This window comes from Henckelia pumila, chromosome 3 (assembly GCF_033568475.1).
Source record: "Henckelia pumila isolate YLH828 chromosome 3, ASM3356847v2, whole genome shotgun sequence".
In the NCBI taxonomy this organism is placed as follows: Eukaryota; Viridiplantae; Streptophyta; class Magnoliopsida; order Lamiales; family Gesneriaceae; genus Henckelia; species Henckelia pumila.
In genome coordinates, this window is record NC_133122.1 from 7,168,598 (window position 1) to 7,191,097 (window position 22,500).

General features: G+C 43.6%; 1 protein-coding gene and 1 non-coding gene across 2 annotated transcripts; one reads left to right on the forward strand and one right to left on the reverse strand.

Moving 5' to 3' along the window:
• Positions 1-206: 206 nt before the first annotated feature.
• LOC140893870 (5.8S ribosomal RNA) lies at positions 207-362 on the reverse strand. The gene has a single exon (XR_012153432.1). It is a non-coding gene; the product is annotated as a 5.8S ribosomal RNA (ribosomal RNA).
• Positions 363-3,109: 2,747 nt separating this feature from the next.
• On the forward strand, positions 3,110-3,697 carry LOC140888031 (uncharacterized). Its single transcript, XM_073295705.1, has one exon. The coding sequence runs from the start codon at positions 3,110-3,112 to the stop codon at positions 3,695-3,697; it is 588 nt and encodes a 195-aa protein (XP_073151806.1).
• Positions 3,698-22,500: the final 18,803 nt, after the last annotated feature.

Consider the following 22,500-nt stretch of genomic DNA (forward strand, 5'->3'; position numbering starts at 1 on the left):
GCCCGATGCAATACCACACGATAGTTTGCGAGTCGAGGAATACAACCACCAAGTATCGTGTGACATGCATTGACACGACATCCTATTTTGGGCCGGCCGCTACGCAAGGATAACGGGAGGCCAGTTTCCGCCCCTCCTTCGGATGGACGCATCAGCCCGCCCGACACTTCTAGCCTGGGGGGAGACGCTGGGGGCGACGAGATGCGTGACGCCCAGGCAGACGTGCCCTTAACCTGATGGCTTCGGGCGCAACTTGCGTTAAAAGACTCGATGGTTCATGGGATTCTGCAATTCACACCAAGTATCGCATTTCGCTACGTTCTTCATCGATGCGAGAGCTGAGATATCCGTTGTCGAGAGTCGTTGTATTATTATCTATTCGATAGGTGCCTCCTCATCACGTCCTGGGCACCGCGGACGGAGAGTAGCAATTACGATTTTCCTTGGCGCTTTCCGCGCCGAGAGGTTAGGTTCACCCAAGCGGCTTCGCGGCATGCTTGGGGTCTCGAGGAAGCAGCGTATTTAAACATGTTCGCTGGTCTGCTTTGCAGGTTTCGACAATGATCCTTCTGCAGGTTCACCTACGAAAACCTTGTTACGACTTCTCCTTCCTCTAAATGATAAGGTTCAGTGGACTTCTCGCTACGTCGCGGGCAGCGAACCGCCCACGTCGGACCGATCCGAACACTTCACCGAACCATTCAATCGGTAGGAGCGACGGGCGGTGTGTACAAAGGATAGGGACGTAGTCAATGCAAGCTGATGACTTTCTGGGGTTTTCTTGGTTTTCGAATTTCTATGGATTTTAATTGTTTCCCTGAGCTATATGATCGGGCTCATTCTCCTGTTGGCAGTGTGATAGCACTTTCCCTGCTTCTTGGTTGTGTTGCTTCCTTACGCACATCAAGTGTTTGTGCTATTGTCTGACTCAGGGAGTTAGTCCCTTTCATTTCTAGTTTAGTGATAGTGGTTTAGTTCTTCGCTTGTCCCTGCTCAATTCCTCTTTGTACTTATTTTCAATGGGCTGAGTTTGCACTTCTCTTGCATTAGGAATACGTCCCTGCCCTGTGTTAGAATTTGGCCATATTCTTGGCCACTTTTGGGTGTTCTTGGCCCGAGTTCTTGCACTAGTTAGCTTGACGTATTGGTTTTGTTCTTGATAGGTGCTCTCCCTTACTGCTGGGCTCGAGTTTGCTATCCTTTGGGCGCTATATTTGTGGGCCTCTTACTATCGCCCACTTGTTGTTGTTCTAGTGATTGCCCTTCACTTGTAATAGGAACATGGATTTCTTCTTGTCTCATTGGGCCTCACACTATCTACATAGCAATCTTTCATTGTGCTTGGTTTATTGACACTCTTCGAGGCTTGGCATTCAGAGGTCCGAGCACTTGGTTGAGGCTTTAGTGAAACTTGGCTGATATCACAAGTGTGACTTGAAGTTTCTTGCACTCGCTGCACATCTCTGCACTTGGTGATCAGGGCAGTGCGTATACCATTGCCCTGCTTATTTGTCTACATAGCATTCTCTCATTGTGCCTGGTTTATTAACACTCTTCGAGGTATTTGGCTTATCCCTACTGTTTTTGTTGTGTGTGCCTCTCCCATCTCGTGTGTTGTTCTTGTGATTGGAGTTTAGGGGCGTGGGTTGGCCTGTGAGGCAGCCGTGTGCCTAACTATGAGCTCCGAGAATATGCAACATTCATTGAATAATGAGGCCCCTTCGAGTGGACTGAAAAAACCGAGAGCTCAAGAATTAATGACAAGTTTCATTGCCAAAAATCCAGATAATACTTATGCTAGTTTATTCCAAGATAATCGTTTGCCGGAAGAAAACTGTCTCTTGAAGTATGTACAGCCCACGGATGGGCAAATCTCTCTCTCTTTCGATGAAATCGATAATGTAAGGAGCCTTGGACCTTGCTTAGTTGGATGCGTGGTTGGGAGGAAGCTTAAGGGGTATGTGGTCAAGGAAATTATCAAACAATGGGGCTGCAAAGCCAGATTTGAATTACATGATAGTGGATGGATTATGTTCTTTTTCCATACTGATGAAGAGAAAAAGAGGGTGCTAGAGGGTGGCCCATATCTCGTTTATGGGAGGCACTTGTTCCTTAAAGAATTACCCCCGTGCTTCCTCTTCCGGGTTGAGGATATGTTAATGTTGCCTTCTTGGGTCCAAATACACGGACTCCCTGCTGATTGTTGGACAGCCAAAGCACTTTGCAAGATTGCCTCGGTCCTTGGCAAACCAATCCATACGGAGGTCCTCACGATGTCTAAAGGCAAAAGCTTATTTTCTAGATTATTTATAGAGATGGACTCCTCACTACCAAGAGTTTATGAGTACCCTCTCCTACTCCCTAATGGCATTAAGACAAACTTGAGATTTGTTTATGAGACAGAACCGAAATATTGTGCTAACTGTAATTCTCTGGGGCATTCTTTTGAGCAATGCCGATGGTTTGAGAACCCTAATGTTGAAGTAGCACCCGTAGGGGCTGCCCACACCAAGAACCAAAATGGCGATGACCTAACTAAGCCTCGTAGCAAATCTAGAGGGCCTGGGCAACGTGATCGGAGTAGGCCTAGGGGTGGAGGCCATGGGGGAGGTGGTTGGCGTGGTGCCCCTTGGGGTAGAGGGCGTGGCCGAGGCCCTGCAGGAGGTGGCCGTGGCCCTGCAGGTGGTGGCCGTGGCCCGAGTAAGGAAGCATTAGGCAAGGACCAAGGTGCTTGTGAAGGCACGGGGGATAATGGATTAGACATTGATAATAGCCCACCCCTTGTGCAAGATGAGGAAGAGCCCGAAGATGAGGGCATTGTGTTAGAAATTCCGGGAAGTAATGGGGAAGAAAAGTTTGTAGTGGAAGTCTTTGAAGGTGATGGAGATGAAGAGAGTTTTGAAAAAGTGGTTAGTAAACAAACGAAAAAGAAACTCAAGTACCTTAAGCGGTTGTTGAGACCTAGCAACTCGGGAGGATCGAGCTCTAGCTTAACTGAGTACATTGAGGTGGACCCTAGGACATGGATTCCCAATATGACAGCGAAGTCCTTTCTACTGAACCAAGCACAAATCAGGGCTAGGCGACTTAAGGTCGTCTCTTACCAACCATGAAGATTGCTAGTTGGAACATGAGGGGTTTCAATAAACCCCTTAAACAAAGGCACGTTCAAGGAGTATTGAAAAAATACAACTTGAGCGTCCTTGGGTTACTTGAAGTAAAGGTTAATGTTAATCTTGTGGATAGAATGATGGATACCAAATTCCCTGGTATGTCTTTCATGCACAACTTTCATTTGTGCACGAACAGTCGTATCCTTGTTATGTGGGACAGTGAGGAAGTGAGGCTAGATATTCTTGGTATGTCTGATCAAGTTATTCATGTATCAGTTGTGTGCCTTTATTCTCAGAGAGTCTTTTTAGCTTCTTTCATATATGGCAGGAATTCGGTGGTGGCTAGGAGGCCTCTTTGGGATTTTCTGATCAACCATGGGGAGAATATTTCCCTCCCCTGGATCATGTTAGGGGACTTTAACTGCGTGAGATACCCTCATGAGAATATGGGGGGCATTCCTATAGTCCCGAGAGATATGGCAGATCTGAGAAATTGTATCAATCGGTTGGAGCTTTCAGATGTGAATCATGTTGGTTGCTGCTACACTTGGTTTAGCCTGGCTGCTTCTTCTAAGCTTGATTGAGTTATGGTCAATCATCATTGGAGTGAATCGAATTTGGATGTATTTGCTGACTTTGTGGCACCGGGTTGCTTTTCGGACCATACTTGTTTTGTGGTTTCCATCTTCAGGGATAGCACTCGTCGTGGAACACCTTTTAAATTCTTCAATATGTGGGCTACCCACCCAGAATTTCTACAGTTAGTCAGGAGCAACTGGTGGTTTAGTGGGGGTGGCACAGCACAATTCCTCCTCAAGAAATAGCTACATGGGATGAAAAGAGTGCTGAAACAGCTTAATGAGCGTCATTTCAGTCATATTTCTAGTCGAGCAAAGCGTGCGAGTGAGGAGCTTGCAGAGGCCCAATCTATTGCCCTTAACTCTGGAGTTATAGACAACTCAATTGTGGCTCTTAGGAGAAAAGCATGATTCCTTCTTGAAGCGGAGCGCTTGTTTCTCTCCCAAAAGGCCAAATGTGAGTATCTCAAACATAGTGATAGATGCTCCAAATTCTTCCATGGTATGATAAAAAGGAACATCAAGAGAAATAAGATTGTGGCCCTCACTCTCAGAGATGGTTCCACATCCATGGATCAAAATGAAATAACGGATGAATTTGTGAATTTCTATCGGGCCTTGTTGGGCTCGAGTTTGGAGAGAGATACCCTGGATACTTCCCTTGTCGCGCGTGGTCCGAAGGTGAAGGAGGCCAGCTGGGAGGGATTAATTAGAGATGTGAGTGTGGAGGAAGTCAAGAGTGCTCTGTTCAACATTGAGGATGACAAAGCTCCTGGCCCAGATGGCTTCGGGGCTGCTTTCTTTAAGAAGGCTTGGTCCACTGTTGAAGGTGATGTTATTGCGTCTGTCCTGGAATTCTTTAGGAGTGGTAAGTTACTCAAACAGTGGAACCACGCTTCCATTGCGCTGGTGCCAAAGTCAGACCATGCCACTACAGTCAATGAATTCAGGCCAATATCGTGCTGTACAGTGTTCTATAAAATCATTGCCAAGATTCTGACTAATAGATTAGTGGATGTGATTGAGCCTTTGATTAGTCAAGCTCAAGCAGCATTTGTTCCAGGTAGGTCAATTGTGGAAAACATTCACATGGCCCAAGAAATGCTGAAACATTATGCTAGAAAGAGAGGCTCTCCCCGTTGCATCTTAAAGATAGACCTCCAAAAAGCATATGATACGGTTCACTGGGAATTCCTACGGGATACTTTGTGCTTCCTCAATTTTCCTCCTCCGTTTATTGCTTGGATCATGGAATGTGTGAGCTCTACCTCCTACTCCATCTCACTAGGTGGACAATTGTTTGGATTCTTCAAAGGTGCCAGAGGCCTCCGTCAGGGAGATCCTTTGTCCCCATTCCTCTTTTTGTTGTGCATGGAAATGCTCTCTAGGTGTGATCACTTTAACATCACCCACTTGGTGTATGCTGATGATTTGCTGATTCTGTCGAAGGGTGATGTCCCAAGTGTAAAAATCATCCTGGATTGTGTTAGTAAGTTTGGGAAGATGGCTAGCCTCCGTGCTAATGCAATGAAATCCAATCTATTCATGGCAGCTGTCAAAGAGCCAGCGCGTAGTGAAATCATTCGGCTAAGTGGATACCAGATTGGATCCTTCCCTTTTAGGTACCTTGGTATCCCTCTTGCCGCTAGCAGAATTAGGGAAGGAGATTATAGTTGTTTGGTTGATGGGATTGCAAAGAAAATAGCCTCTTGGACAAGAAATACTCTATCTGTAGTGACCCTTACCCGGATCACCTACTAAACAGAATTTATGCATGCAATTAACTTAATTAAACAGATATCAGAATGAAACTGCGGAAACCATAAATAATATACAATCCCAAGTAAAGGAATCTGTAATTAATCCAAATAATATACAACCAAATCGAATAGCTGTATAAACCCAAACAACAGTAATAAAACCTAAGCGAAGTTCCACCTGGCCAACCACTGACTAGCCCCTCCTGGATCCACCCTCCTCGTCCAATCGCAAACCTGCCCCATGGAATAGGGTGTCCAGAAAATACAGAGTACGAGACGTAAGCATAAAACGCTCAGTACGAGATTATGAGTATACATGCATGCAAAGTGAACTCCCTATAGACTCGAGGTCATGGATCAGATAACAGAGACAGACCGGACCCTGGCATGTAGCACGCTATGCCGTCGCTTCAGGAGGTGGCTCCCATACCGAGATAACCGTGGATACACCGGACCCAAATCGATGGAAGTCCATCCACTAACAGGATAGGGTACAACCCTACTAACTGACATCTCGAAAGAGATACAGCAAGATGCAAATGAATGCAGCATAATATCATGACATATAAATCATGCAGTCACATAATACATGCATACTCAGTCAGGATATCTCGAACAGTACTTCCGTACCTCAAAACAGTGCAAGCTCTACCAACTCTAGGTCCACGCCTATAGTCTGCTCTACACTGCCAAATGATACTACTATCATTAAAGTGCTCTAAAAGCCTTAACTAAGCTATTTCATACTCCTAAATATTTATAGGAAGCAAAAGCTATACCTTCGTCCGTCGTTAGCCCTTTGATGTCGATGCCTCCAGAACTTGGGCACAACTCCGCTATGACTACCGAACGCCTCGCCGACCTCTGGACCAAGCCTAAGAAGACTAGAACAGCTCCAAAAGGACTAGAATGGAAAGGAGAACTCGGAATTGGCAAATGAAAGTGAAGCCTCGGCCTTCTATTTATAGACAACGATCGGAACTTCCGATCCTTGATCGCAACGTCCGAACCTCGATCGGAACGTCCAATCCTGTCATCGGATCTTCCGAAGATCCTGATCTGCCACGTGTCAAAATATCACTTTATGACTTCGGATAGGGGTGATCGGAGCTTCCGATCCAACCACACGTCATGCCTGACCTAATATCATCGGTGCCTCTGATCGCTCATCGGAGCTTCCGATCCTGTTCGGAGCTTCCGATCGTGCCTTCGGAGCTTCCGATCCGTCCGATACCCAATTAAATTAATTAGCATTAATCCTTTAATTAATCAATTAGGGTACGGACTACTACATTCTCCCCCACTTAAGATATTTCGTCCTCGAAATCAGATCTTAAGTACCGAATGCAAAATATAGAAATCAGAAACATTCTTTATTTCAAATCAAACGTTTACATAGTTTGCAACTGAATACAACTTAAAGAATGAAATCAAAACAACTCAGGATGGTCTTTACGCATCCTGTCTTCGAGCTCCCAAGTAGCTTCCTCAGTGCCTCGGCACTGCCATTGAACTAAAAGCAAAGGAATGACTTTGTTCCGTAAAACCTTATCCTTATAATCCAGGATACGAAGAGGTTTCTCAACATAAGTCAAATCCTTGTCTACCTGAACCTCAGACCGCTGCAGAATATGAGATTCATCCACCACATATCGTCGCAACAGAGATACATGGAACACGTCGTGAATACTGGATAGATGTGGTGGCAAAGCTAGTCGATAAGCCAAATCGCCAATACTCTCCAAGATCTCAAACGGACCGATAAATCTGGGAGACAACTTGCCCTTAAGGCCAAATCTGAGAATCTTGCGGAAAGGTGACACTCTCAGAAACACTTTTTCCCCGACCTCGAACTGCAAAGGCCTACTCTTGATATTAGCATAGCTGGCCTGACGATCCTGTGCAGTCTTAATCCGTTTCTTGATTTGATCAACAATGTCTATCGCCTGCTGGATAAACTCCGGTCCCTCAGCCTGTCTCTCCCCCACTTCTTCCCAGAAGAGTGGAGTACGACAACGTCGCCCATACAACGCCTCAAAAGGTGTCATCCCAATACTATTATGATAGCTGTTGTTGTAAGCGAACTCGATCAACGGCAAATGATTCTGCCAGGCTGAACCAAAATCAATGACGCACGCTCTAAGCATATCCTCTAAAGTACGGATAGTGCGCTCTGACTGACCATCAGTCTCCGGATGATAGGATGTACTCAAACTGAGAGTAGTACCCATCGCACGCTGAACACTCCCCCAGAATTTAGAAGTAAACCTGGGTCCCGATCGCTGACAATGCTCACAGGCACTCCATGAAGTCGGACGATCTCCTGAATGTACATCCGTGCCATGCGATCCACAGATTACTCTCGGCTATAGGCAATGAAATGCGCTGACTTGGTGAGTCGGTCCACCACAACCCAGATAGCATCACAGTTCCTCGGGGATACCGGCAAATGGGTCACAAAGTCCATTGTGATAAACTCCCATTTCCATTCAAGAATAGGCAGACTGTGAAGCAATCCTCCAGGTTGTCGGTGCTTTGCTTTGACCTGTTGACACACCAAACATCTCGAAACAAACTGATAAAAACTGCGTTTCATTCCCTTCCACCAGAAATGAGTACGTTGATCCTTGTACATCTTGTTGCTCCCAGGATGAATACTCAACTTAGTGCGATGTGCCTGAGACAAAATCTCCTTTCGCAACTCTTCATCCTGCGGAATCGCAAGCCTACCAGACAAACACAGAAAGCCATCTGACTGATAATGAAATCCAGACGAGCTACCCTCATTAGCTAGACGAGCTAAACGCTGGGTCTTCGAATCAGACATCTGAGCATCTCGGATCCGCGAATACAAGGATGGATCAGATAATATCGCAAACATCTGGATACTCTGCATACCTTTCTTATGCTTGAAGGTATAACCTAAAGTACAACAGTCACTGATCGCACTAGACATCGAACAAGTCTGAAGTGCGGATAGTCTCACCTTGCGACTCAAAGCATCAGTGGTGAGATTAGCAGCTCTCGGATGGTACTTAATCTCGCAATCATAGTCCTTAAGCAAGTCCATCCAACGTCTCTGCCTCATGTTCAACTCCACCTGAGTGAACAAATACTTGAGACTTTTATGGTCGGTGAAGATCTCAAATTTCTCGCCATACAGATAATGACGCCAGATCCTCAAAGAGAACACAATGGCTACCAATTCCAAATCATGGACTGGGTAGTTGTCCTCGTGAAGCTTCAGCTGTCTAGAAGCGTATGCGATCACATGCCCATTCTGAGTCAGGACACACCCTAACCCCTGAAGAGAAGCATCCGTGTAAACTACATACCCTCCAAATCCTGACGATAATGCCAACACCGGCGCAGAAGTCAACCGCCGTCGAAGCTCACAGAAATTCTCCTCACACTCGGAGGTGAAAGAGTGGGTGCCCGGTGAGCCAACTTGTGGCTAAGGGCTTTGATGACTCTTTGTATAAACAATCTTTTGTTTAATATAATTTACACTTTTATTAATGGCAATGACTTTATCTTTCTTCATATTGTTATATTGTGATATACTATTGTTGTTTTGATAAAGACCTTGAATATACTATAGTGTATGTAAGATGTGGTAGAACATGGGGATGTCTATCATGAAACACATCTTATAGTCACTGTATATTCTAAACTGTTCCTAGTCGATTGAGCCGTCCGATAATAAGGATAAGGATCGCTCAAGTTTGAGACTAGCATTTGCGATGCAGAGTACCACGTTTCATTGGTAGGGAACATAGAGATGTTCGAAGCATGCAAATGGATATTCATATGATGAATGATCGAACTACCCTATCCGGACTTTCCAAGTGGTTATCACTTATCGAGTGGATAAAGTCCACGATTTTGGTTGTACACAATTAGTCCTTACTACTTGAAACATCAATGAGACTCTATATGCTAGTACTGTGCTTTGAATCGTTTACCGACTCTATTGGGGTCATCAGGTGTCGGGATTGGGTACAGTTACAACACATATAGGAGTCGATGCTTTGTTGTCAAGGATTCACCACATACTTGCGAGTGTGGATATCCTATGTGATCTGAGGAGATATTAGTGTGACGAATCTCTGGCCAGAGTACATGATGTGTTTTAAGAAATGGTTTCTTAGTAACACATGCGATGTCACTATTTGATCTTCAAGATGTATTGCATAGTTATCAAATCTCGAACGACTCTCGATTTACCAATGGTTGTTGATTCGATCGGGATATATGGATGAAGGGACCGTACTGTACGCTAACCAAAATCTATTGGTTCTTGCAGGCACTATCAGTGATACCTAGGGAATCATGGGGCGATGTTGCTAGGCGCTCTTACCATTATTCGATGGGCAAGTAGGAAATCGTTGTTCCGAGTCACAAGGAGTTGTGATCCCACGGCTAGCTGTATCCCTGAACCATTGAGGGTCACACAGAGTAATGGATTTTTAATCCCCGTTGAGATAGTTGAATTTAAAGAGTTAAATTTAATGAACAAAGAAAATGGACTTCTTATTTAAGAGTAGAGGAGTAAGATTTCCTAAAATGACATAGGGAAGGGCATTTTTGGAAATCACTGAATTCGGATTCAGAAAAATTTATCTTGACTTTAAAAGGTGCAGAAATGGTTTCTATGCACATTGGTGAAATCGGTTTATCAATCGGAGTCATGATGAATTTTATATTAATTTCTGAACATGCGGGCTTTGCTTGTCGGGCTTGAACTTATGACTAATGGGCCCTAAGCTGTTAGCGGCCTACATTATAAATAAGTTATTGCAGTACAGAAATTAGATACAACAGGTCACAATTTTTCGAAAACCCTAGTATTTTTCTCTAACAGTGGCCGCCCCCCTCCCCTCTGCTCGGGAAAAATCCAGTCTGTGAATTTTGAATTACAGTCTGGTTTAACGGATCAAATTCGTTAATTCTCTTCGTAGAAACTTCTGATAGATTTTCTAGTGTAATCTATTAGAGGGATCAATCACTGATATTTGTCTGTTTCTTTTCAATATTTCATAAAGATGAATTCGCGTAATCTACTTTTCTCGATCCTCGAACAAAATAAATTGACTGGCGCAAACTATATGGAATGGTTCCGTAAGTTGAAGATTGTCTTGACTTTGGAGAAGATGCTCTACGTGTTAGAAAAATCTCCTCCAAAGGAAGCACCAGCTGACATAAGTCCGGAAGAGTTAGCCAAACTTGATACATGGTGGGACCATGATATCAAGGCCAAATGCTATATGCAAGCCTCGATGTCTGATGAACTCCAGAGGCGATTTGAGGACACCGTGAATGCTGCTGACATTCACGTACAACTCAAGGAACTTTTTGGGGCTCAATCGAGAGCTGAAAGGTTCGCTACTGTAAAAGAGCTAATGACGTGTCGCATGCGTGAAGGGACTTTGGTCCGTGATCATGGGGTACGAGTGATTTGGCTCATACAGAAGTTGGTAACCCTTGATTTGGTGTTGGAGCATGAACTCAACGTGGACTTACTACTTCTATCTCTTCCTTCTTCGTTTGATGGATTTGTGGTGAATTTCAATATGAACAAGATAGAGGCCTCCCTTGAAGAGATGGTCAATATGCTTGTAACATATGAATCCACTTTAAAGAAGGATAAACCGGCTTTCTTGGTGGGCTCCTCTTCTTCTGCTAAGAAGGGGCCAAGTACAAAGGGTAAGAAACGTTCTGCCCCACACAAGAAAATCGAACCCGAGAAGAAGTACAAGACAAAGGCTTCAAACATGGAAAAGTCCAAGGATGTTTTCCATTACTGCAAGAAGCCCGCTCATTGGAAGCGTAACTGCAAGGAATATCTAGAGCAGTTGCGAACTACGAAGGGTATGTTCTATATTGAAATAAAAGTTTCACTTAATACTACTTCTTGGGTATTGGATACCGGATGTGGATCTCACATTTGCAATGATTTGCAGGTGATGACAAGAAGTCGCAAGCTTATAATGGGTGAGACCCAGCTGAGGCTCGGAAATGGTTCCAGAGTTGAAGCTAAAGCTGTGGGAGATGTTTATTTAAATTTGCAGAACGGTTTTAAGTTACTTTTGAGAGATTTTTTATTTGTTCCAGATTTGATTAAAAACATTATTTCTGTTTCTATGCTTGATAGAGATGGTTATTCTTGCAATTTTGTGAATGGGATTTGCAATATTTACAAGAATGAATGTTTGATTGGAAATGGACAACTTGAAAACGATCTATATAACTTAAAACTAAAAGACGTTCCAATAAATTATGTTGATAAACCGGCAATAACAAACAAAAGGAAAATCGAAAGTCAAAACCCGGCAAACCTTTGGCATGCTAGGCTAGGTCATATTTCCTCAAGGAGGATGAACAAGCTAGTGGGAGAGGGCATGTTTGATATGTCTGATATTAACTCTCTACCTACTTGTGAGTCCTTCCTGAAAGGAAAAATGACTAAATCTCCTTTTAAGGGGAAACCTGAGCGTAGTCAAAATCTGTTGGATTTGATCCATACAGATGTTTGTGGTGCATTTAGAATTGGTACTCAATATGGCCACACCTACTTCATTACCTTTACTGATGATTATTCAAGGTATGGGTATTTATATTTAATGAAATATAAGTCTGAAGCATTTGAAAAGTTCAAAGAATTCAAGGCTGAAATAGAAAACAAGCTAGGTAAAAGTATTAAAGCACTTCGATCGGATCGAGGTGGAGAATACTTAAGTACCGAGTTTTTGGACTATCTGAAAGAGAATGGGATTCTCTCTCAGTGGACTCCTCCTATGACACCACAGCTGAATGGTGTATCGGAGCGTCATAATCGAACTTTGTTGGACATGGTTCGATCCATGATGAGCTTCACTGAGCTTCCACCTTCGTTTTGGGGCTATGCGCTTGAAACGGCGGTATTGTTGTTGAACAACGTCCACACTAAAGCAGTGGACAAAACACCATACGAGTTATGGAATGGCAAAGCTCCTAAGTATTCGTACTTGAGGATTTGGGGATGTCCTGCTTACATGAAGCAGACAGTGGGAGATAAGTTGGATAGTCGATCCACCTTATGTTATTTTGTAGGGTATCCGAAGAATTCAATCGGATATTATTTCTATCATCCTGCTGAAACAAAGGTGTTTGTTTCAAGGAATGCCACCTTCTTGGAGAAGGAGTTCTTATTGGATAAGAAAGGCGAGATGATGGAACTCGAAGAAATTCGAGAAGAACCCGAAATACAAAATAACGATCCTACACCTCAGGAACCATTGATAGACACGCCTATACCTAGAAGATCCGAGAGGACTTCTAGACCTCCTATTCGATATGGTCTTCTTCTTGAAGGGGATCAAGATGAACCCGACGTTGGATGTGATCCAAGAAACTTCAAGGAAGCAATTTCTGATGCGGATTCAAATTTATGGCTTGAAGCTATGCAGTCGGAAATAGATTCGATGCATACAAACCAAGTTTGGTCTTTAGTAGATCCTCCCGATGAAATTGTTCCAATAGGGTGTAAATGGATCTACAAGAGAAAGCTTGGGCCTGATGGTAAGGTATTGACCTACAAGGCGCGATTGGTGGCGAAAGGTTATACTCAAAGACAAGGAGTTGACTATGATGAAACCTTTTCACCAGTTGCAATGTTCAAGTCCATAAGAATCCTTATTGCCATAGCTGCTTGGTATGACTATGAGATATGGCAAATGGATGTGAAGACTGCTTTTCTTAATGGAGACATTAAGGAAGAAATCTATATGACGCAGCCTGAGGGATACACATCCATGGGAAGAGAGCATAAGGTATGCAAGCTTCTGTTGTAGAACGCGGCGATCAGATCAATCAGGATTGATACCCGGTGCAGCGGAAGTTTAAAAATTTTATATGGAACGATTCCATAATGGGTATCAACCTTACGATCAAATTGTGTGTGTGTAAAAATTAAATAACGATTATAAATTTTTACCTTTAATCTCGAATCGAGATTTTTGGACACCAACAGATTGCTCTGCTCTTGTTGTATATCCCTGGAACTGATGGACGAACTGTTCTTCAATCAGGTCCACGAACGGATATTTAATCCCTCTGATAGATTGCACTAGAAAATCTATCAGAAGTTTCTACGAAGAGATTAACGAATTTGATCCGTTAAACCAGACTGCAATTCAAAATTCACAGACTGGATTTTCCGAGCAGAGGGGGAAGGGGGCGGCCACTACTGAGAGAAAATAACTAGGTTTTTCGAAAATTTGTGACCTGTTGTGTGTAATTTTTGTACTGCAATAACTTATTTATAATGTAGGCCGCTAACAGCTTAGGGCCCATTAGTCATAAGTTCAAGCCCGACAAGCAAAGCCCGCATGTTCAAAAATTAATATAAAATTCATCATGACTCCGAATGATAAACCAATTTCACCAATGTGCAAAGAAACCATTTCTGCATCTTTTAAAGTCAAGATAAATTTTTCTGAATCCGAATTCAGTGGTTTCCAAAAATGCCCATCCCTATGCCATTTTAGGAAATCTCACTCCTCTACTCATAATTAAGATGTCCAACTTCTTTGTTCATTAAATTTAACTCTTTAAATTTAACTATCTCAATGGGGATTAAAAATCCATTACTCTGTGTGACCCTCAATGGTTCAGGGATACAGCTAGCCGTGGGCTCACAACTCCTTGTGACTCAGAACAACAATTTCCGACTTGCCCATCGAATCATGGTAAGAGCGCCTAGCAACATCGCCCCATGATTTCCTAGGTATCACTGATAGTGCCTACAAGAACCAATAGATTTTGGTTAGCGTACAGTACGGTCCGTTCATCCATATATCCCGATCGAATCAACAACCATTGGTATATCGAGAGTCGTTCGAGATTCGATAACTATGCAATACATCTTGAAGATCAAATAGTGACATCGAATGTGCTACTAAGAAACTATTTCTTAAATCACATCATGTACTCTGGCCAGAGATTCGTCACACTAATATCTCCTCAGATCGCATAGGATATCCACACTCGCAAGTATGTGCTGAATCCTTGACAACAAAGCATCGACTCCTATATGTGTTGTAACTGTACCCAATCCCGACACCTGATGACCCCAATAGAGTTGGTAAACGAGTCAAAGAACAGTACTAGCATATAGAGTCTCAATGATGTTTCAAGTAGTAAGGACTAATGGTGTACAACCAAAACCGCGGACTTTATCCACTCGATAAGTGATAACCACTTGGAAAGTCCGGATAGGGTAGTTCGATCATTCATCATATGAATATCCATTTGCATGCTTCGAACATCTCTATGTTCCTTACCAATGAAACGTGGTACTCTGCATCGCAAATGCTAGTCTCAAACTCGAGCGATCCTTATCCTTATTATCGGACGGCTCAATCGACTAGGAACAGTTTAGAATTTACAGTGACTATAAGATGTGTTTCATGATAGACATCCCCATGTTCTACCACATCTTACATACACTATAGTATATTCAAGGTCTTTATCAAAACAACAATAGTATATCACAATATAACAATATGAAGAAAGATAAAGTCATTGCCATTAATAAAAGTGTAAATTATATTAAACAAAAGATTGTTTATACAAAGAGTCATCAAAGCCCTTAGCCACAAGTTGGCTCACCGGGCACCTACTCTTTCAGCTTCAGAGATCAATTTATGGTCTAAAACAAGCATCAAGAAGTTGGAACCAGAAATTTGATGAAACAATAAAGGATTTTGGTTTCATCAAGAACCCGTAGGAACCATGCGTGTACAAGAAAGTAGTTAAGGATGCTGTGACATTCTTAGTACTTTATGTTGATGACATCCTACTCATTGGGAATGACGTAGGGATGTTGCAGTCAACAAAGATATGGTTATCAGGTAGATTCTCGATGAAGGATTTGGGTGAGGCATCCTATATTCTAGGGATACAGATCTATAGAGATTGATCTAAGAGAATGATATGACTCACTCAATCAACCTACATCGACACCATATTGAAACGGTTTTCAATGGATGGGTCCAAGAGAGGACATCTACCCATGTGTCATGGAGTTTCTCTATCCAAGTCTATGTGTCCCAAGACTGATGAAGAGATAGAGAAAATGACACATGTACCATATGCGTCAGCCATAGGTAGTATCATGTATGGGATGATATCTACCAGACCGGATGTAGCATTTGCTCTGAGTGTCACGAGCAGATATCAAGGTAATCCCTGTCAAATTCATTGGAAAGCCGTGAAGGACATTCTTAAGTACTTACGAAGGACTAAGAATATGTTCATGGTATATGCAGGAAGAGAACTAAAATTGGAAGGCTATACCGACTCTAGCTTCCAAAGTGACGTGGATGACTCGAAGTCAACCTCTGGATTTGTGTTCATGCTCAATGGCGGTGCTATCTCTTGGAAGAGTTCCAAGCAGGACACCACAGCGGATTCCACTACTGAGGCAGAATACATTGCAGCATCAGCTGCTGCTAAAGAGGCCATTTGGATGAGAAATTTCGTCCAAGAGTTGGGCGTTATTCCGGAAGTTGTTGGTCCAGTCCCGGTGTACTGTGACAACACGGGTGCCGTTGCTCAGGCAAAGGAACCAAGGTCTCATCAAAGATCCAAACACGTACTGAGGAAATACCACATCATCCGGGAGATTGTGGAAAGAGGAGACATCACTGTCGAAAGAGTGGCCTCTACAAACAATATCGCTGATCCACTTACTAAGCCCTTGCCAGGACCATTATTTGACAAACATCGCGAAGCAATGGGTCTACGTAGTATGACTAGTTGGCTTTAGGGCAAGTGGGAGATTGAAAGAGTGGGTGCCCGGTGAGCCAACTTGTGGCTAAGGGCTTTGATGACTCTTTGTATAAACAATCTTTTCTTTAATATAATTTACACTTTTATTAATGGCAATGACTTTATCTTTCTTCATATTGTTATATTGTGATATAGTATTGTTGTTTTGATAAAGACCTTGAATATACAATAGTGTATGTAAGATGTGGTAGAACATGGGGATGTCTATCATGAAACACATCTTATAGTCACTGTATATTCTAAACTGTTCCTAGTCTATTGAGCCGTCCGATAATAAGGATAAGGATCGCTCGAGTTTGAGACTAGCATTTGCGATGCAGAGTACCACGTTTCATTGGTAGGGAACATAGAGATGTTCAAAGCATGCAAATGGATATTCATATGATGAATGATCGAACTACCCTATCCGGACTTTCCAAGTGGTTATCACTTATCGAGTGGATAAAGTCCGCGGTTTTGGTTGTACACCATTAGTCCTTACTACTTGAAACATCATTGAGACTCTATATGCTAGTACTGTGCTTTGACTCATTTACCGACTCTATTGGGGTCATCAGGTGTCGGGATTGGGTACAGTTACAACACATATAGGAGTCGATGCTTTGTTGTCAAGGATTCACCACATACTTGCGAGTGTGGATATCCTATGCAATCTGAGGAGATATTAGTGTGACGAATCTCTGGCCAGAGTACATGATGTGTTTTAAGAAATGGTTTCATAGTAACACATGCGATGTCACTATTTGATCTTCAAGAAGTATTGCATAGTTATCGAATCTCGAACGACTCTCGATTTACCAATGGTTGTTGATTCGATCGGGATATATGGATGAAGGGACCGTACTATACGCTAACCAAAATCTATTGGTTCTTGCAGGCACTATCAGTGATACCTAGGGAATCATGGGGCGATGTTGCTAGGCGCTCTTACCATGATTCGATGGACAAGTCGGAAATCGTTGTTCCGAGTCACAAGGAGTTGTGAGCCCATGGCTAGCTGTATCCCTGAACCATTGAGGGTCACACAGAGTAATGGATTTTTAATCCCCGTTGAGATAGTTAAATTTAAAGAGCTAAATTTAATGAACAAAGAAGTTGGACTTCTTATTTAAGAGTAGAGGAGTAAGATTTCCTAAAATGACATAGGGATGGGCATTTTTGGAAATCACTGAATTCGGATTCAGAAAAATTTATGTTGACTTTTTAAAAGGTGCAGAAATGGTTTCTGTGCACATTGGTGAAATCGGTTTATCAATCGGAGTCATGATAAATTTTGTATTAATTTCTGAACATGCGCTTTGCTTGTCGGGCTTGAACTTATGACTAATGGGCCCTAAGCTGTTAGCGGCCTACATTACAAATAAGTTATTGCAGTACAGAAATTAGATACAACAGGTCACAATTTTTCAAAAACCCTAGTATTTTTCTCTAACAGTGGCCGCCCCCCTCCCCTCTGCTCGAGAAAAATCCAGTCTGTGAATTTTGAATTACAGTCTGGTTTAACGGATCAAATTTGTTAATTCTCTTCGTAGAAACTTCTGATAGATTTTCTAGTGCAATCTATCAGAGGGATTAATTATCCGTTCGTGGACCTGATTGAAGAACAGTTCGTCCATCAGTTCCAGGGATATACAACAAGAGCAGAGCAATATGTTGGTGTCCATAATCTCGATTCGAGATTGGAGGTAAAAATTTATAATTTTTATTTAATTTTTACACACACAATTTAATCGTAAAAGTTTTGATACCCATTATGGAATCATTCCATATAAAATTTTAAACTTCCGCTGCACCGGGTATCAATTCTGATTGATCTCATCGCCGCGTTCTACAACAGGAGGACCACTCAAAATCCACACCCTTGCGGGTAAGCTGCGTCAACGGTCGAGCTAACTGAGAGAAGTTCAGAATGAAGCGACGATAATACCCTGCTAGACCCAGAAAACTACGGATCTCAGCAACTGTCGTCGGACGCGACCAATTAAGTACTGCTTCAATCTTGCTTGGATCAACAGAAATCCCCTCCCTGGATATGATATGGCCAAGAAAGACCACTCTATCCATCCAGAACTCACACTTGCTCAGTTTGGCGTACAACTACTCATCTCGAAGAGTCTGTAGTACCAACCGCAAGTGAGAAACATGCTCTTCCGTATTACGTGAATACACCAAGATGTCATCAATGAAAATCACGACAAACTTGTCCAAATACTCCCTGAAGACACGGTTCATCAGATCCATGAATATAGCCGGCGCATTAGTCAAACCAAATGGCATTACTAGGAACTCGTAATGCCCATAGCGAGTACGGAATGCAGTCTTGGCTACGTCCTGATCACGGACTCTCAACTGATGATACCCATATCTCAAGTCAATCTTGGAGTAAACTGATGTGCCCTGCAGCTGGTCAAACAAGTCATCAATACGAGGCAATGGATACTTGTTCTTCACAGTGACTCGATTCAGCTGCCGATAGTCAATGCACAGCCGCATCGACCCATCCTTCTTCTTCACGAAGAGAACAGGAGCTCCCCAAGGAGATACACTAGGACGAATGTACCCCTTGTCCAAAAGATCCTGTAGTTGATTTTTCAACTCACGCATCTCTGACGGAGCCAGACGATACGGTGCTCTAGAAATAGGCGAAGTACCTGGCATCAACTCTATGCCAAACTCGACTTCCCTAGCAGGAGGAAAACCCGGAATCTCATCAGGAAATACATCTGGAAATTCATCCACAACAGGAATGCTCTCTATCCCAATACTCTCAGCGGCAAATCAACTGCATAGATAAGGTAGCCTTCCCCGCCAGACTCTAGAGCTCGACAGGCTCTCAAAGCTGATACCAAAGGTATCGGGGGTCGCGCTCCCTCACCATAGAAAAACCACCTCTCACTCCCCTCTGGATGAAAGCGTACTAATCTCTGATAGCAGTCCACTGAAGCTCGATAGGTAGTCAACATATCTATCCCCAGAATGCAATCAAAGTCGTCCATCGCCAGGACCATGAGATTCGCTAACAGAATGTTCCCTTTGAACTCTAAAGGGAAACCCATCACTAGACGCTTAGCCAAAGCAGATTGGCCCGTCGGAGTAGAAACAGACATCACTACGTCTAGTGCAATGCATGGTAACGTATGCCTCTTAACAAAACGTGCAGAAATGAAGGAATGAGATGCACCAGTGTCAATAAGTACAAGAGCAGGTATACCATAAAGCAGAAATGTACCTGCGATGACTTTCTCATTCTCCTCCATAGCCTGATCATGTCTCAGGGCAAACACCTGGCCAGAAGCTCGTGGCCTCAAATGAGAACTCCCAGCAGACTGTCCCTGCGACCTCTGCTGTATGGTGGCCTGAGAACCCGCTCCTGACCCTGATCCAGAACCGCCTCCCCCAGACAGTGGACAATCCCTCCGGATATGACCAGTCTCTCCACAACGGAAACAAGCTCCAGAAGCTCTACGACACTTGTCGGATGGATGGTTCTTCCCACAGTGATCACACTTGTCCTTCTTACCGTAATGAACAACACCTCCAGAACCAGAGGAAGAAGAAGATCCAGACTTCTTGAAAGTCTGGGCACGGGGACCCAAAGAACTAGCAGACCATGACTAAGGGAAAGACCTGTTCCGCCGAATGCTATCCTCCGCCTGGTGACAACGGCTCACCAAACCCTCGTAGGACATGTCGTCGCCAACCGCCACACGGTCATGGATCTCAGGGTTAAGGCCCTGAAGGAACAGATTATACTTCATCTCTGAGCTATCAGCAATCTCGGGGCAATAGGATAGCAGATCAAAGAACCTCTGTTGATACTCATCGATAGACATGGCTCCCTGTCGTAGACTCAGTAGCTCGCATGCCTTCGACTGATGGAGTGCCGGAGGAAAATACCGCTTTTGGAAAGCTGTGCGGAACTCGGCCCAGGTGGCCACTCCTCTCGCCGCAACAAAAGGTGCAGAAGTAAACCTCCACCACCTGCGCACACGCCCATCCAGAAGATAGCCAAGGGTCTCCACCTTCTGCTCCTCGGTGCATTGGAAAGTCTGAAAAGTCGTCTCCATGCGGTCTAACCACTTCTCCGCATCCTCCGGAGACTCACCTCCAACTAAGGGCTTAGGACCCATAGCTAAGAATCAATGCACAGTGAAATGCTCATTGTCATGATGACGATGACGCCGTTCTCGACGAGGCTCCCGGTCGGCATCACCCCAACGCCCACCAACACTGCCATGAGAACTCCGGTCGTCACGATTTGCCATCTACAAAAATACCTCATGATGAGACTAAATCCCAAGAATTCTTTTGCATGCTCTGATACCATAAATGAAGTGACCCTTACCCGGATCACCTACTAAACAGAATTTATGCATGCAATTAACTTAATTAAACAGATATCAGAATGAAACTGCGGAAAACATAAATCATATAGAATCCCAAGTAAAGGAATCTATAATTAATCCAAATAATATGCAACCAAATCGAATAGCTGTATAAACCCAAACAACAGTAATAAAACCTAAGCGAAGTTCCAGCTGGCCAACCACTGACTAGCCCCTCCTGGATCCACCCTCCTCGTCCAATCGCAAACCTGCCCCATGGAATAGGGTGTCCAAAAAATACAGAGTACGAGACATGAGCATAAAACGCTCAGTACGAGAGTATGAGTATACATGCATGCAAAGTGAACTCCCTATAGACTCGAGGTCATGGATCAGATAACAGAGACAGACCGGGCCCTGGTATGTAGCACGCTGTGCCGTCGCTTCAGGAGGTGGCTCCCATACCGAGATAACCGTGGATACACTGGACCCAAATCGATGGAAGTCCATCCATTAACAGGATAGGGTACAACCCTACTTACAGACATCTCGAAAGAGATACAGCAAGATGCAAATGAATGCAGCATAATATCATGGCATATAAATCATGCAGTCACATAATACATGCATACTCAGTCAGGATATCTCGAACAGTACTTCCGTACCTCAAAACAGTGCAAACTCTACCAACTCTAGGTCCACGCCTATAGTCTTCTCTACACTGCCAAATGATACTACTATCATTAAAGTGCTCTAAAAGCCTTAACTAAGCTATTGCATACTCCTAAATATTTATAGGAAGAAAAAGATATACCTTCGTCCGTCGTTAGCCCTTTGATGTCGATGCCTCCAGAACTTGGGCACAACTCCGCTACGACTACCGAACGCCTCGCCGACCTCCGGACCAAGCCTAAGAAGACTAGAACAGATCCAAAAGGACTTTAATGGAAAGGAGAACTCGGAATTGGCAAATGAAAGTGAAGCCTTGGCCTTCTATTTATAGACAACGATCGGAACTTCCGATCCTTGATCGGAACGTCCGAACCTCGATCGGAACGTCCGAACCTCGATCGGAACGTTCGATCCTGTCATCGGAGCTTCCGAAGATCTTGATCTGCCACGTGTCAAAATATCACTTGATGACTTCGGATAGGGGTGATCGGAGCTTCCGATCCTGATCGGAGCTTCTGATCCAACCACACGTCATGCCTGACGTAATATCATTGGTGCCTCCGATCGCTCATCGGAGCTTCCGATCCTGTTCGGAGCTTCCGATCGTGCCTTTGGAGGTTCCGATCCGTCCGATACCCAATTTAATTAATTATAATTAATCCTTTAATTACTCAATTAGGGTACGGGCTACTGCACTATCTTATGCAGGGAAACTTGATTTGCTTCGATCTGTAGTTCAAGGGGTGGAATGTTATTGGCTCTCTGTTCTCCCTATTTCTTGTGGAGTCATTGAAAAAATTGAAAAGATATGCAGGAACTTTATGTGGACTAGCAAACATCCTCCGATTGCTTGGAGGAAAGTTTGCTCACCTGTTAAGGATGGGGGTTTGGGTCTTCGTGACTTGAGAATTTGGAATAAGACCCTATTAGCTAAAACACTCTGGGACATTCACAAAAATAAAGACACACTGTGGGTGAAATGGATCAACCATTACTACTGGGATAACTTAGAGGACTGGAGAGCTCGAAAAGATGACAACATCCTCATTAAGAAATTGGTCGAGCTTAGAGATGAGCTCGCTGTTAGATTCAATGGTTGGACCAATGCGGCGCTGCAATTGGATACTTGGTTTCAAAAGAGGGATGGACTTACACTTCTTTATAAAAGCTTCTTTGATGGTGCGGGGAGATGGCCTTGGAAGCCAATTGTCTGGAAACC